The 16,120-nt window shown below is 36.3% G+C and overlaps 1 protein-coding gene across 1 annotated transcript in view; it reads left to right on the plus strand.

The window, feature by feature from the left end:
• Positions 1-16,120, plus strand: part of PARD3B (par-3 family cell polarity regulator beta) — a 359,707-nt gene that overhangs the window by 167,945 nt on the left and 175,642 nt on the right. Inside the window, exons 11-14 of the mRNA XM_065750387.1 lie at positions 619-804; positions 5,808-5,978; positions 9,004-9,133; positions 15,985-16,084. Of these exons, the coding sequence (XP_065606459.1) occupies positions 619-804; positions 5,808-5,978; positions 9,004-9,133; positions 15,985-16,084 (587 nt within the window). The remainder of the gene's footprint in view (positions 1-618; positions 805-5,807; positions 5,979-9,003; positions 9,134-15,984; positions 16,085-16,120) is intronic.

Below are 16,120 nucleotides of genomic sequence, written 5' to 3' on the forward strand. Positions count from 1 at the left end.
AACAAAAGCAACCAGCTATATGCAACTCAAAAGAAAAGAAAAAAAAAAATAGGTAAAATCTTTATATCAACCTTTACCAGAGGGGCAGAAAAACCTCTGTGTGGAATAAATGCATGCACAAAGGGAATTAGTGCAGAATAAGTTGCTGCATTTTTTATTCTCACCCTTGCTTTTTCTACACCAGCTTCTCTCTGTAGACAGGCTTAAGGGAGGGATAATTTTTTAAGGATGTAATTCAATTTTCAAAGGGGAATGGAATTTAACAGTACAATTCTTCATTACAATTTGTGTGCTGCATATAAAGACAGAGTTTTGTGGCTTAAATTTTTAATGCAGCAGTGTTTAAAATAAATGTTTTATATTCTGCTGCAACATCAGTTTTAGGTCATGTGAAACTAAGCTAGTTTACCTTCTCCTTAGACATATTTATACCTATTGTTAAATAGAGCATATTTTAAGCTGTATCACATGACCAAATGTCTACTAAATACACTGTTGGTTGTAACACTGTTTCTTCAAGCTACTTTCCAGAAAAGAGAAGTATTTTTTACATGAGCCTATACATACAGCTGGTGCCATATTTTCACCCATTTTTTCATCCTCATTTTTTTCCATCAGAAAGGAGAGCCAAACTGCAGTGTTCTTTCTCCAGAAACCACAGAGCAGCTGACCTTTGAGATTCCTCTGAACGATTCTGGCTCTGCTGGACTTGGTGTGAGCTTAAAAGGCAACAAATCTCGGGAGACTGGAGCTGATCTTGGGATTTTCATCAAATCTGTTATCCACGGAGGTGCTGCTTTTAAGGTATGGAGTAAACAGATCATGCTGCAATTACATTAGAATTCTGGCAGTTGTATGGTTCATCCCCAAATCTGTCTTGGTAAATATTCTGTGAATGAGCAACTTTTTGCCACTCACTCCTCTGGGGAAACTTATCAGTCAAAGCAGACGTTGTGGGGAATTCAGACACTGGAGAAATGGCTGGGGAGGAAGATGGAAGGCACGTGGCTGGGGGGAGAGGCTGTCTCCCACACTCCCCATAGCCCACAGAAAGAAGTAAGAAAGTTTGCTGTGCTGCTTGACCTGTGGACAGAGAAGTTATCAGTGAATCTGCACTGCTTTTGGTCTTCCCAAAGTAATACAGGTAGACCCATAAAACAATTAAAAAAAAAGAATTTACAAAAACAAACAAAAAAACTGGCAATTCTGTGAGGGTTAGAATTCAACATATATGCATCAGTGGGCATACCTTCTGGCCAATGTTGCTATGTCAGAAATGCATAAGCTAACTTTTTCAAGTTCCTTCTGTTTACAACACTCTGTTTTCCCTACCATTAGTCCAGAGCATTTTATTTTGGCTTTGAGAGGTCTTGCAGACTAATAAAGCAGGGCTTCCTTGCCCATAGCTAGGTAAGTGTGCAGCTGGCACCATTAGACTCCATGCCTGGAATGTTATTTTGTCTGACAATAAGCTGTGGTTCTGTGACTTCATGTCTATCCTCCTTCATACTTTTCACCAACTGCAATTGTGTATTGATAGATGACTGTGGGCTCCAAGGCAAATGAGAGAATAGCTGAGGCTCTGCTTGAAGAATCTCCTGTGTGTTTTATACAAGTACTTGGGGAGAGCAGTCGTTTAGGCTATATCTTTCTGTTGCACATGCACAGAAAACAGCTGTCTTTCTCTTGTCTAAGGACCTTTATGTAGTGCAAAACAAAATCTGTGGGTATTAACAATTAATACAATTTATGTATCAAGTTAAAAAATGTGCATACATTTGTGTATAAATATTTAAATATGTCCTTACTGTCCTTATTTGAAAAGCTTTCTTGTATAACACGCTTTTAAATATAAAGCCTTTCTTTCCAGCTGGTGGTTGTCCAGAGCATTTTCCCATGCTATTCACTGTAATTGTCTCTGAAATGAAGTATTATGGATTTAGGCATGTGCATTTGCTTTTCAGTGTATGAAGTTTTTTTGGAAAGTATAACATGGGGAAATCATAATGCTTACTGTGATGAGAATTCTCTCGCTATTTCTTATTATCTGCATTTAAAGCTTAAAAGGTGTTCTGATTTTTGATTTTTGTGATATTGTTAGATGCTAATACAATGGTAGTGGTGATGGGGAGGGAGCAGTTTTGCCCATGCTGCCAACTTGTTCTTGAAAGATGTAATATGGAAATGATGAACACATTTGCTTCATAGCTGAAGTAAATGTTCAGTCCCTGTAATGCTGTATAAAGTTTTTCCAGTGCATTAAATATCTTTCTCTAGAGTGCTTTTTTATAATGAAGAGTTATTTGTAAGATGTAGTCAGTTCTTAATGGTTACTTTTATCAGATTGAACAGAAATTCTGAAGAACGGCCACCATTATTTTAGTGTGTGGTTTTGTTGTTGTTTTGAAATGTTGTTACATGAATCTATCTCTGATGTATTAGTAGTGTTGGAAAGCTTAGTAAAAGGATTAATGAAGAATGTCAGGGAAAAACTGAAGTCATAGGGTTTTTTTGTTTGTTTGTTTGGGGTTTTGTGTGTGTGTGTGTGTGTGTGCTACGTTAAAAATATTAAAAAAAAAAGAGCTTTTTGAGTCATGGGTGCTGCAGTATGCTCCAGTGGCTGTTTGCTGCTGTGACTGCGAAGCCCAATAAAGTAAGAAATCAAGAAATTCCTAATTAGGCTTAGTCAAGCTTTTAATACAGTATCCTGAAGGATTAAAACACTTTACTTTTGCTGATTGATTTGTTGGGTCTCTTCCTAAGTTCCTATAATTTTTGAAGTGTCTGTTTTACTTTCACTGTAAGAAAGTGGCTACTTGATATTTGTAAGTATGCAGAGCCTTTTATGTGAGGAAATATTTGACTGAGTTTGAATAAGTCATCTTTCCCCACAACTTATGGAAATTTCAGCCTTGTTCATCTTGAGACACCTTGGCAAGTGAATTTGTGATTATCAGGTACTTGTGTCTGCTGCAGCTGTAATGCAGCATAACCATTATTAGAAACAATGAAATACTTTATGCCCGTTTGTTCAAACCAAACATGGTATAGCTTGAACTTTATAGGGGCTTCTGAGTTCTGTTGCAGTAAATGTTGCTTGTTGTGTGCAGTGGATGGTGAATTGGCTTATTCCAAGGAGGGCTACAAAGGTTTGGGAAGTCATCTGAGATAAGTGTCATTGATGTACTAAGGGAAATAACTAGGTGAGTTTTGATTAAATACATAACTTCACAAGGAATCTGGCTTTATGTCTCTGTGCTGTACTGCAAAAACATGAAAGTCTTGTCTCTGAATATAGTAGCCATGTGTTACTACATTTTACCCTTTACTGTGAGTCTCTACGCAAAAACTCCACATATTGAATAATCTAGGAAACAGTAACTTCACCCTTTATTAGAGTAGCTCAGTTGCAGTTTCAGAGGTGGCATTTGAAAACTGTTTTGCTGAGATGACAAATATTTTTCTACTCAGAAGCTGCAAAGAAACCTACCTTGCAGAGATGAAAGAAAAAAATGTGTTAAAACAACATTTAGTTTGTTTTGAGCCAAACAGATTGTCTTGTAGTTCAGTCTTCTAAACCAGACCATTACACCAGCAGTGTGAAAACCTGCTTGAAAACCTGTTTAAGCACTGGGTTTTTTAGTCTTTAAACAGCAAGAAAGCTTCTCTATGAAATACCTTCTACCTGTGTGTATGTGGAAACATTGTTCAACTGACTTCTGGACCTTCCTTGTACAGTTGACTTTACAAGTATGGTTGATCAACATTTATTAAGCATTTATGTTCCTTTTCTTTGATCATACAAGTTGAATTTTGCATTGAAGTGGAGCATATTTGGAATGGGAAGCAGCAAGATACATCAAAATTTATTTAAGAACTGACATGATTAAAATGTAAAGAAATAAATATGAGGTCTCATACAAATGTATCATGAGATATTTAAAAAAACAAACAGGCCATTTAGGGGTTTCTTAGTCCATGGTGGTTCATCTGAAAATATGCATTGTGTTCTGTAAAGTTGCGTAGTCAACAAATGTAGTTGTGACATGCATTTGTATATAGCTTAGTAAGAATCTTTAACATATATTTAGATTTGAGTGCTCATCCATGGAAAGGAAGAAAAGTAATCCAGGAGCCCATGGGATCTTAGCAGAAGGACACTAGGACCTGTAAAGTTTACTGTCTTAAAGAAACTCAACAAAACTAAAGTCTCCTTTCCTCCAACTCCTGTTGCCATGAGTGACTCCATTCATTTCAGCAAATTTTGATAGAACACAAAGGAATTGCAACATGTGCAAGTAATAAAACTTGCTGTTCAGTGTTAACTCTTCTCTCCCTAAGCTTTAGCATATGTGATGGCATCATTTGGAATGTAGAGAAAAGGTGGGGTTAACCTATTGCTTTTGGATGCATGTAAATTTATATTGGCATGAAACGTTCAACAGAGAGGTGGGAGATTTTTCTGAATCCTTTCTAAATGGTATTGCTGTTTCCTATTCTTCATTCCCACACTCTTCCCATAAAAGCTTTTCATTCTCCTTCATTTCATCTTCCAGTTTTCTTTCCGTCTTTTTTTTTTCCTGGTTTATTTTTGATGCTAGTTTGTGCTGTTGTTCTTCATCTCTGTGATACCTCTTTCTATTCATGCTCTGCTGTGGTAATGTTAATGGTAGCAAGTTCCAAAAAAATATCACATAAGCAAGTTTCTTTGCAACTACTGTAAGTCACTTCAGCACAAATGCCTGAAACTTGGCAGCAATAGCATAATAGTTAATTGAACATCTTAATGGTAGAAAAAATAAAAATTGACAAGTATATATATTTTAGATTACTCAAATGCAATTCAGATGAGTGTCTTATGCAGAGTATATAATGTATCTATGGTTGAATCAGATTCATTTTAACCAATATGATATTTTTCTTCACTGCCCTTCTTTATTGGATCTCTTTAGTCTTTCCCTTCCTTTGAGGTCTGATGCCAACCTGATAATTGTGATGTTCACAAGCTTTAAAAGAAACTTGTCTCTAGATGTAATATTCCTTATTTTCTTGTTAAAGAGAAAAGTTACAGCACGTGCTTTTATGAAAAGAAATAAATCTGAAGATTGTGCCAACAATACAACTAGGACTCCTGAATCACAGGATAGCAGTGTCCACAATTCTATTACACTCACAAATGTCAGCTAACCCTGGTAATGAAACAGAACAACTTTCTTCAAAGCATAGGCTACTTACTTGGTATGTCTCAACTGCAATTCTGTCACTGGCAGCAGATTTGGATGTTAAATACATGAACAGTGCTAATTAAAATATGAATGCTTTATTCTTAATGACTGTTCTGAACTGACAACACTACCCCATATGGCAACATGGTAATTGTGACTAGTGGGACTGTAAGACAGAAAATTTTGGAAGTATTTTTTCCCTACTATGCCCTAGTAACAAATAATGCATTTAAAATACATGGTAGCACTCCTTTACAATTGTGCTACAGACACTAACAGCCATGATGTGGATCCTTTTAATTAACCAAAAACTCCTTTTCCTGTTTTCTTTTTTTTTGGGGGGGGGGGGGGCAAGGGGGTGTTGTTGCAAAATAATTTGCATGTACAAGAAAAGCAGCAGCATATGCATGTACTTCTGTGTTGATTATCTTATGAACTATTCACAAAATATAGTACACAGAACAAGAAATGGGTCAGTTAATGAACACAAAGGTTTTTCTTTTTAAGGTTGTGGTACTGTGCAGTATCGTTCCCTACACTGACACCTCTGCCTAATGCCTTTTATTTATTTATTTACTGTAGGATGGTCGTTTGCGAGTAAATGATCAACTTGTTGCAGTAAATGGCGAGTCACTTTTGGGCAAATCAAATCATGAGGCTATGGAGACACTGAGGCGCTCCATGTCCATGGAGGGGAACATTCGTGGGAGGATCCAGCTAGTAATTCTTCGGAGACTGGAGACACAAACAGAGGTGAAGCAGTGAATGTGTTTATCAGATGAATGGCTTTCTAGTTTCAATATTTTTATGTAGAGGAGATGATGACCAAATTCATGGCTGCAGATACTTATCATGGCAGAATGAATTCCTGACCTCCTGGGGGCACGCAGTGCTTCTGGTTGACATCTTGCTGTTCCTATTGAGGCTAGGCTAAAAGTTTCCTCTTCATTTGACCAGGACAGTTTGCTGTTCTGATAAGTTTTAGAACAAAAGTAAATGTGATCCTAAGATGGATGAGTGAGAATTAACGTGCTGATGTAGTTTTGACTGTTACTTCCTCAGGGGCATTAGTTGAGATACAGATTGTTTGAATTCTTCTGTTTTTATTTGTTATCATGATTGATGTCCTTAATGTGACTTGAATTTTACTTTTTCATTTCTGTTATTACTTTCATTTACTCCATATTTTTGTGTTTTTAATTGTCCTTTTTCTTTGTCACGTGTGCACATACACATGCTCTTTCTCCATCTTTCTTTTATACATGAATTAATGAATATATGTATGTATGTGTATACTGTCTGCCCTCACTGCTCATCCACGTTTTAGTTTTAATCCATGAATAAACATTTTAATAGATTTTTGACATCTGTTCCTTAAAATAAAAATATATACTAATTGATTTGTAGTATGAAATTCCACTACAGAATTCCAGGAGGTGATTTTAAGCTGTTTGCTAGGTAAATGTTTCTGAAACATTTTCAGATGTTGAGAACAATCCCATTTTTAAGTGTATTCGTATAAAATGTAGAGGGGGAATTCCAAGAGCCTTTTAGCATAATTAACTCTTAGCATTTTCCTGATAAGAGATGTATTTAATTTACTGCCATCACTGATTGAGAATTGTATTTAGAAGAATACTACTTGCTGAACATTATGTGCTTTGATGGGAGAATGCTTTGCATAGAAGTCTCTCTCAATCTTTTTAGGAAAATATGAAAAGTATTCATCTGTAATTCTGGAATATTTTATAGGAAAACACATTTTTTACTTTTCTTTTTGTTGTGACACAGCATTTTGTATATAGTTGTATGTACAAATGCATGTTTCATTTATTATGCATTCTTGTGATGTAAGATAGCTCATCTTCCGGTACAGCACACTCTTCCAAGTCTCCTTCATTTAGCAATAGTCAAATTTTTGCAAAAAAGAAAAAATCTAACAAGGTGAAAAACTGCAACACACTTCCAAACAAACATCGTATTGACCTACAAAAAATGAGGCTGCTTGTTATAGATAAGTTTATAGTTCTCTGTATTATCCAGATATATGAAAAAAGTAAATCATCTTGACTCATGCCCTATGAAGGATGCATGATGAGGTCTTGATTGAATCAAATTCATTTTAGACAGAAATTAATTTTTATAGGCTAGTCTTTAGGTTCAATTGTAATTCCATTTGAGTCTGGAGACCATAGCAGAAATGGGTTGTTGCCTATTCTTTTCTTTCACCAAAACAGCTTCCGATGTAGTGCATCCCAGCTTGGTAGAAGCAGAATGCTTTTAGAAATGCATTACTGTTTTTATTGGTCAGGACACTAATGGAGGTCTTCCATGACAGCTATGTTTTATAAGCTGAATACTCTAAATAGGCTGGTTACTGATCAGATGTTGGATATTGATTGTGTCATTTATCAAGGAGCTGGGAAAGCAGATTCGTTGTGTTGATTTAAGGCTCTCTACCCTACTGGGTACATCTTGACTGTTGCAAAGCTTTATTTAGCTAGCAGTACGTGTGAGAAAGTAGTGTGGGCTTTGCAAAATGAGGAATCTTACATAAAATAAAGAATTACCAGTAAGAAAATGAACCGTAATTGTTAGTAAGCTGTGTTTGGGTGTGTTTCTGTACAAGGGCCTAAAATAACCTTTTCAAAAGGGCTCCCAATGCACCAAGGAGGGGAAAACATTGCATGTGCTGCCTCTGCACTGAGACTAGATTTGTAGCCGTATTTTCACCACAATCATCTCAGCATTGTTCTGCGTTCTGTGCTGAGGTTCACGTTTTGCCAATTAAAAAAAAAAAAAAAAAAAGTTATCCAAGAGCTTGAAAGACAAATTACAAGTGTTTTAACACACACTCCCTTCTCATGTGCTAGTTTGCTGCTTTGCTGGCTTTCACTTGTCAGTGCAGTGGTCATCTTGTATGGTAGTAAAGATAAATGATAGGAGTTAGATGCATGCACTTCTTTTGTAGGTATAACTATGTAGCTTAAGGAATTATATACTTAGTGTAACATTTACTGGCATAACGAACGTGCAGTTCAAAAATAGAAGCCAACTGGATGTCCCTACAAAGCAACAGAAACTATAAAGGTCGTTCTGAAAACTATCCATAATATTCTTCTATGTGAGTTTTCTGTTTTCCCTGAATAACGAGTACAGAAACATCTTTCTGAGTCTGTCCCAGTTTTAGAAACTGTGACTTTTTTTTCTTTTGAACAACTGCTCAGGAGAATAAATTAGGAGATATGGCATGGGGGTGGGGAGTGTCTCAAAAAGAAAAGCTGACTAGAGGTGTGACAGGAGTTTGTTTAGCTGCTAGCCAGAAGACCTGCGCCTGGGAGTTTGGTGTAACTCCTTACTTGCAAAACTGCTCTAGTGTGTGATCATCAGAACATATGTACTCAGTCTCTGAGAGAAGGATACCAGCTGGCTGGCAGAAAAATACCATTGGCATTGCCTGTGTTCTTGTGTTGACAATGTCACAAGCTGCCCTCCCAGATGGAGAATTTGAATGAAGCCAGTTGTGGGTCATAAAGAAAACACTCCTCATTTTTTGTGCATCACTCAATGATTGTTAGTGCCTAGATACTGTCTTATTTCATGATCAGCAACAACAGTCATTTTGAAGATGTATTTTGCAATTCACATTTGAGAGTAAGCGACGCGCAGTGATCACATTACATTACACTGTTTCTGCACTGTCCATAGTGATGACTGTGGTTCTGCACTGTTGAACTTTTTTTTTTTTAATATGATATGTGGTTGTTTTTTTCCTTAGGAACGCTTGGACCAGGGAGTCTATCAAAAATCTGCATTTGATGGGAGTCATAACTTTGCAGCTATTTCCCGACGCAACGGTGCTGTTCTTCAGCAATTTGTAAACTGTGGCCCTCAGGAAAGAATACAAGGTAGTCTTAGATATATTTCTGTGCAGTAATATAAAGTCTTTTTCTCTTTCTTTTTTTTTTTTTTTTCTTTTTTTCCCCCCTTGAAACCCAGAGCCACTAGAAAAGCATTTAATTAGAGTAAGTGCATACTATGTTACTTTGAGGCATGAAGATACAGAGAGGCTGGGAGAGCTGACTCAGAAGTTGTGAATTAGATTCCTGGCACAAATTCCAGTTTAAGTAACAGTTTCTAGCTCACTGCCCCAACACGTAAGGTTGGTTAAAAAACAAATGATGAGTGCAAAATATATGTTGTCAAAATGTTTATTTTCTATATAACTTTAATGAGTTCAAAGATTTTTTTTTATTGAATGGTTAGATTTATGTCCCATGTTATTATCAATTAAATGAATTTATTTGGAAGTGTAATATTCATAAAGTATGCTTGCTTATTTTAAGCTTAAAAGTTAAAAAAAAAAAAGTCAAAGGTTAGAACCTTTAAACCCCTTAACTTAACAGTAATGAACTTATTTATAAAAAATTGTATTAATAAGATTCACATGTATGAGCATACGCAAACATGCCAGCAGGAGCTTTAAAGACTGCATATTTTTGTGTTATCTTTCATTTCCAATGGCTTTCTGTACTATCTGTCTAATCTTTACCTGACTCTGTGAGATAATAATTGTTTGAAAAATTTAAGTATTTGAGGTGATCTTGGAGCTTCTAAACATATTCTTGTTCTTCAAACCAAGCATTTGCTTCATGTTTCATGCTTAAATGCTTTACAGTAGGGGAAAATAGATTTCTTTGTAGTTAAATTATGCCTGATATTTACCACTAAACAACTGTGGAACAATGGTGGTCTGCAAAAAAGTGATTTTGTATATCGCTACAGTGACTGTTGGGGTGCATTTTTAAACTAAACCAGACTGTAACTACAGCTCAAGAGAAATTCCCAGGTAATCCAGAGGTGAATCATTTTGTGTTCACATCGGTGTTTTGAAATTATGACTCCAGGCAAAAGACAGCAGATTTACACTCAAGCATTGTATAATATCAGATCTTTTGGTTTAGATCTACGTTGTGCTTCTGTTGTTGGCATTCTTGCTGATTCTGTAGTCAGAGAAAAGGGTCATCTTTAGAGCTAGCCTGCCCTGGTGATTTAGCTATTGCCAAAGATTTACAGAATAGTAATGACCTTTAAAGCCTTTCTTTAAAAATGAATAACCAACTGCTTTGGTGCCACTGTTGCAGGTAAATGGCAACAAATAACCTGTCACATAAATGAACTTTAAAAAAAAAATTGTGAAAGAGTTGATCTTTTAAATGAAGATTGTCCAACTGTGATGAGAAAATCAGAATGAGTAGTTTGTATCACATTCATAAAAGAGTGTTTTCACTAGACATTGTTTTAGTTAAACTGTAATGTAAGGTATGAAGGTATTGTAGCAAACAAGAGGGTTTATGGGCTTATAATGTCTATTATTATGTCTAAGGGCTTATGGTCATTGATTTGCCCAAAGTTGTAGGGAACTACTTTTCTGAAGAATTTTAAGAACAATTAGTGAAATTCTTTATGTATGTTTTTAATAGGTCTTTTTTTTCAGTTTGTGGTACTTACAGCATCAGACCTTAGCCTGTCAAGCAATTAAAAACACAGAAAATTTTGCACAGTTTCATATTTTGTGTGAACAAAAAAGGAAGATGCATGGATGGTGGAACACTGAGCACTCAGAGTTCAGCTTTGTTTTCAGTGTTCAGTTAATATTTCTTTTTTAAGAAAGAAGTAATAAACAAAATGGTCAGTAGATTTGATTTATTATTGTATTTTCCTGAGTAGAATGTAAGTGAATTTCAAAGGTAGAGAAAAAGCTTTTTAACATTCTTAAAAGGAAAAAAAGAGAAAAAAATTGATGGCCTCAGAAGAGAGTGGATGTGGGACAGAGCAAGGATGCTCTGCTGTGTGGCTGAGGGCTATCATCACGGAAGGCTTGGCGTGGCTGGGTCTTCCAAAAGGACAGCAAATGACAAAGGTTCTTGCAGCACTGCTGGGAACCTACTAGAAATATCATTTTATTGAGATTTCTACATAACATTTGGCATATGACAGAAATTTTATGTGGTTTTGATGAAAAACCACACAGGCTCTTTCAGCTGGAAGCGTGTCTGAAGTAGGATTCTATCTGAAGTTTTCATGGTGAAGGAGACTTCCGTTCTACAGTCATTCTGCATATTATAGAAATAGTTCTCTGATTTTGGAGCCATAGTTTTAATTACTGGACGTCTAATTTTTCTGCTTTCCATATCAGGCCGTTACTTGCTTCCAGTTACTGGTTCAAAAATGTTATGTATGTTGTTTCTTATAAAAGATCCTGAAGACAAATATAAAGGCAGAGTACTGCAGTTATGCCCAATATCATTTAACTCCATTATGAACTTTAGGCTGTGTTTCTGTTATAGAAATGAGTCACAGACAGGGTAGACTTCATATGACAGGCAGGAACAGTGTCCTGTTGTACACTGTTTTGGCATACCATCCAGATCTTGGATGTGAGTGTCCACCTGGTACAATATCACACGCAAATAGTAATGAAAAGTAGAAGAGATTTTTAATGTAACTCTGGATATAATGCAACAATTTAATGATATGAGCTGTATTAGGCTTAATAAAATGTCACTTTCTCAATTAATGTTTTCCAATAAGTTATTTCTAGTATCATTCACTGCTTCTACCAATAAAACTCTTCTAAAAGCTCAGCAGAAATACACTGAAGCTTGGCTTGCTAATACTGTTGTCTGTTTTAAAAGCCTTTTATTATACATGAGCAAGAAAAACTAGCATCTAGGGAAAAGTGGTTATAGCCGAAATGTTACATTTTTTTCTTGCCTGTGGATATTTAAATAAAGAGGGAGGGAGTACTGATCCAATATTGAATTGCAAGTGTTTGTTCTGTTTTTTGCATGAATAATACTTGCTGCCTTCAGGTCCTCACTTCTTTCGCTGCCAAGCTGTTGCACAGATTCAGTGGCTTTTTTTAGAAAAACCTCTTTGAGAAACAATACTTCAGTGCCAGCAGCTTTACATTTCTGGTGCTGAAAGATTACTGGAATGTGTTTCATTAGAGATTCTTACATATTTCTTATCACTCTTTATTATATGCTGTTATAAGGGAAATGCCATCATCTCTCTGCTTAAGTACCAGAATAATCATGAAATACCTCTGCTACCATTGACGGCTGAGTCTGTGGTTGTACAAGCATCTGTGTTTTCAGACCTGTGATAATGCCAAGATAGAAAAACTAAAAATTTATGTTTCATAAATAACATTTAACTTTGGCATGTAAACATTACATGTATCTTACAAACTAACTCAGATCTCAGGGATACTCTGAAAATATGGACTCCTTTGTTATTATGCTGGCCCGTGGTATCAGAGGCAGATTTTGCTGGTATGGCAGTGGAGGCTTGCACATTCCCACAGCATGTGGACTCTTGTTCAATGGTGGTGAAAGTGCATGGCTAGTCATTCAGACTATGTTGAAAAATAGTGGTTTGTATTTTAGAATTTACTCTATCATGTAGTGTTGTTGTGCTCTTTGTTGTGGTTTACACAGAAACAAATAGAATGCATTACTTTTTGAGAGATCTACATATTCATTATTTAAATATTTATAATGATTTTCGTGCTATGGAATGTTGTAACCTACCTTGTTTGGAGCTGGGATTGGTGATGGGCCTTGTTTAACACTGCCTTTACATGGTCTAGCAGTTTCATACAAGAACCAAAACTATGCCGTGACCGAGTGTGTGTGGGGAGAGCAGCTAAATACTGAACTGCAGCACTGCATAATATTTTCATCTCCTCATCTTCAAACAGTTGACAGATCTGCAGAAATAAATCCTGAGCTTCCAACTTTCATAAGCTGACTCTTATGAGGTAGTATTGAGAAATATGTTCCTTAAACGTATTTCAAACATATTCCTTCTCTGCAGTGTGTGGATAGAACAATGGGAAATGGTCACAAACTGAAGAATAGGAAGTTCTGCACAAATTTGCGTGGGAACTTCTTCACAGTGAGGGTGACAGAACACTAGAACAGGCTTCCCAGAGAGATTGTGGAATCTTCTTCTCTTGGAGATGTTCAAGACCTGCCTGGACACCTGTGCAACCTGGTCTAGGGAGCTGCTTTGGCAGGGATGTTGGTCTAGATGATCTCTAGAGGTCCCTTCCAACCCCTACAATTCTTTGATATATTCTCGTGTTGCTCAAAAAGTAATATATTTCCTAAACTGCTTAATATCTGAAAAATTAGTGCATTTTGTTAGTGGTTTAGCTGTTCCAGTCACTTGGTACCTGCTAAGATCTTTTCTCATTTGATACTGCTTTAATTTTGTTGGAATCTGTGGTTCCCTATGGTCACTGCTGATTCTTCCAGGAAGTTGAATGTTTTTCTGCTTCTTATCTACTGCAAGAAAAATGCCAGTGAACCAATCACTTAAACAGCATATGCGACATCCAATTACTGTGAATCAAAGTTAATAAAGCAATACAATCAGTACCAACCCCAACTATGGTCACTGGAGGCTGCTCAGAGAAAAGATTAAGACAACAGGGGTAGGTAGGCTATGGTATCATCACACATGTTTTCTGCTTTGAGTAGTTGATTGTTCTGGAACTTCCTGAATCAGAAGTTCAGTCTAGAACATCATGCTTTTGATACCTTCTTGTTTCTTCATGCATTTCTCTTTCTCTCTCTCTCTTTTAAACTTCATTTCCACGATATCATTGTGGCAATTAGATCCATGAGTTCATTTCACAGGAAAAACTACTGCTGTGTGATTTTGCTAGATGTGCTACTCCAAAATTACACTGAGTACCTTCTTGTTACTGCATGTGAGACAGTGAGAGCTTCCTTTTCACCTTGTGCATAGTTTTTATGATTTCATAGACTCCTTTTATCTCCCTTTTTATTGCTTGCTATTCTAGATGAAATAATCCCACTTCATATCCAACTATCCTTACCACCTTATCAGTGTGTTTCTGAATTATATATACTACATCTCCTTTCAAATGGGGAGAATGAAAGCCTTACACGCTACTTAAAAATGAGACACACCATTAACTTGGAGAATGAGGTGGAGTGTTTGGACTTTTCTTATGACTCTGAATGTCTCTTTACTTTTTGAATTCCCTAAGCATATTTTCAAAGAAAGATCCAGCCCACTTCTATATTATTGTTCCTGAGTGCCAGTCGCTGATGAAATAGTCTTTGTGTACATGTCAAGAGTTTTCCTTTACTCCTGTGTGGATCACTTTGCATGGAATTTCATCTATGTTTTATTTCCTATTTGTTTGCTATACTGCAATGCTTTCTGCAGAGCTTCGTAGTCAGTTTATTTTTGGCAACTCTGAATAATTTTACACGAGTAAAATCTTCTGATTCACTTCATCTTTCAGATCATTTAATTACACTGAACAATACAAGTTTCATTTTTCAATTATTTTTTTTTACTGTATGAACTCTCCATTTAATCCTGACACATTCTGTCCTTAAAGACCTGAAAGAATGTAATCTTAATGCAGAAAGTCAGGGCACAGATATGTTGGGTAGCTTATCTGCTTTCTGTGTCAGACTGACAATCCATTGGTTTTTTTAATGTCTTGTTAGAACTTTTCCTCATCTACCCACATTCCTTTTACTCTGAGGAAGATCTCTCTTCTTCTGGGAAAGAATTGGAACTATTCCTTGTTTTTCTAATCTTTGGCAGGCTCTCCAGCCAGTATGAGGCTCACAGTTTATAAGATCCTTGAGCTAATAGCATGGTTTTGTTGGTTTGGTTTAATTTTAGGGAACTAATTCATTGTGCTTGCATAACAGTTATGTTCTCTAGCAGTCTGGCTTAATCCCCTCCCTTTAAACCATTTTTCTCTCAAGTTAGACTAGAAATTTCAGACAGGATTGTGCAAAAAACAGTAGCATATTCAATGCAAGAAAGCTGGTCACATGAAAATTTGTTAAGTAGGTATTTGCTAAATCATTATCTTCCATTGAAAACCAAGGATTATTAAATATCCTTCTTTCTAGTGAGATTTTAGGTAGTTGAAGGTGTATTGTGCATTGAAAAATGTAGAGACTTCTTGTAAGATCAAACTTTTACATTGAAAGGCTTGAATTTACAGGACAATAATGAACTGGCCTGCAGTGGGCACAGCACTCATATTAAATACTGCATGTATGTAAGTGTTGTTGCTTAGCAAACCACTGAGTGGTTTAATTGAGTAGTTCATGTTTTTCTTGGTTGGAAGTAATTTTCTGGTGTGAACAGAATGTCTTCTGTGGAGGTAAAGAAGAAATTGCCTTAATAGCAGGAAAATGAAGATTGTAATTCAGAAAGACCGCTTTCTTCTCTTGCCATGGCATAACAGAATTTTTTCTTCTCCTGAATTCTTTGTTGAGAAGAGCTCTCTGCTGTACAGAAAGTATGGTAAATGCTCCCTGTCAAAGGAAATTAAAGCATGAACTTCGAATCAGTGAGGATGCAGCTGTAGAAGTAAAAATTTCTTGCACTCAACTTCACTATAAGCACGAAGTTTCCATGTATTTGTCTTTAATTATGCATATGCAAATCTGAAAATCAGCTCTTCAGGAAATCCCAAGGGGCATATTTTCTGCTTGGTATGATTTTAATTCTAGTTTAGTTAGTTTAGGGATTTGAATAATTTGTGAGTCATTTCAGAATTGCTTGCGGCCTTCCAGTCCAGTTATTGATCAGTGAACTGGTATAATGTACTTCTTTCTGCAGCTTTTTTTTTATTATTTTTTTTTAACACAGACTCCCCTCCCCCTTTTTTTTTTCTTAATTTCAGAGTTGCCAGTGTCTGATTGTGGCAATTGTGAAAATGAAACTCCTCCGCCTCTGCCACCACATCCTAGTGAGGATCTGCTGAATGAGGAGCATAACCATAGGTTGGAGTTCATCTATTTTTCATATTTACAGTCCTG

The sequence above is a fragment of the Cyrtonyx montezumae genome, unplaced genomic scaffold, assembly GCF_038088225.1.
Source record: "Cyrtonyx montezumae isolate F1298 unplaced genomic scaffold, pur_monq_1.0 scaffold_7, whole genome shotgun sequence".
NCBI classification, from domain to species: domain Eukaryota; kingdom Metazoa; phylum Chordata; class Aves; order Galliformes; family Odontophoridae; genus Cyrtonyx; species Cyrtonyx montezumae.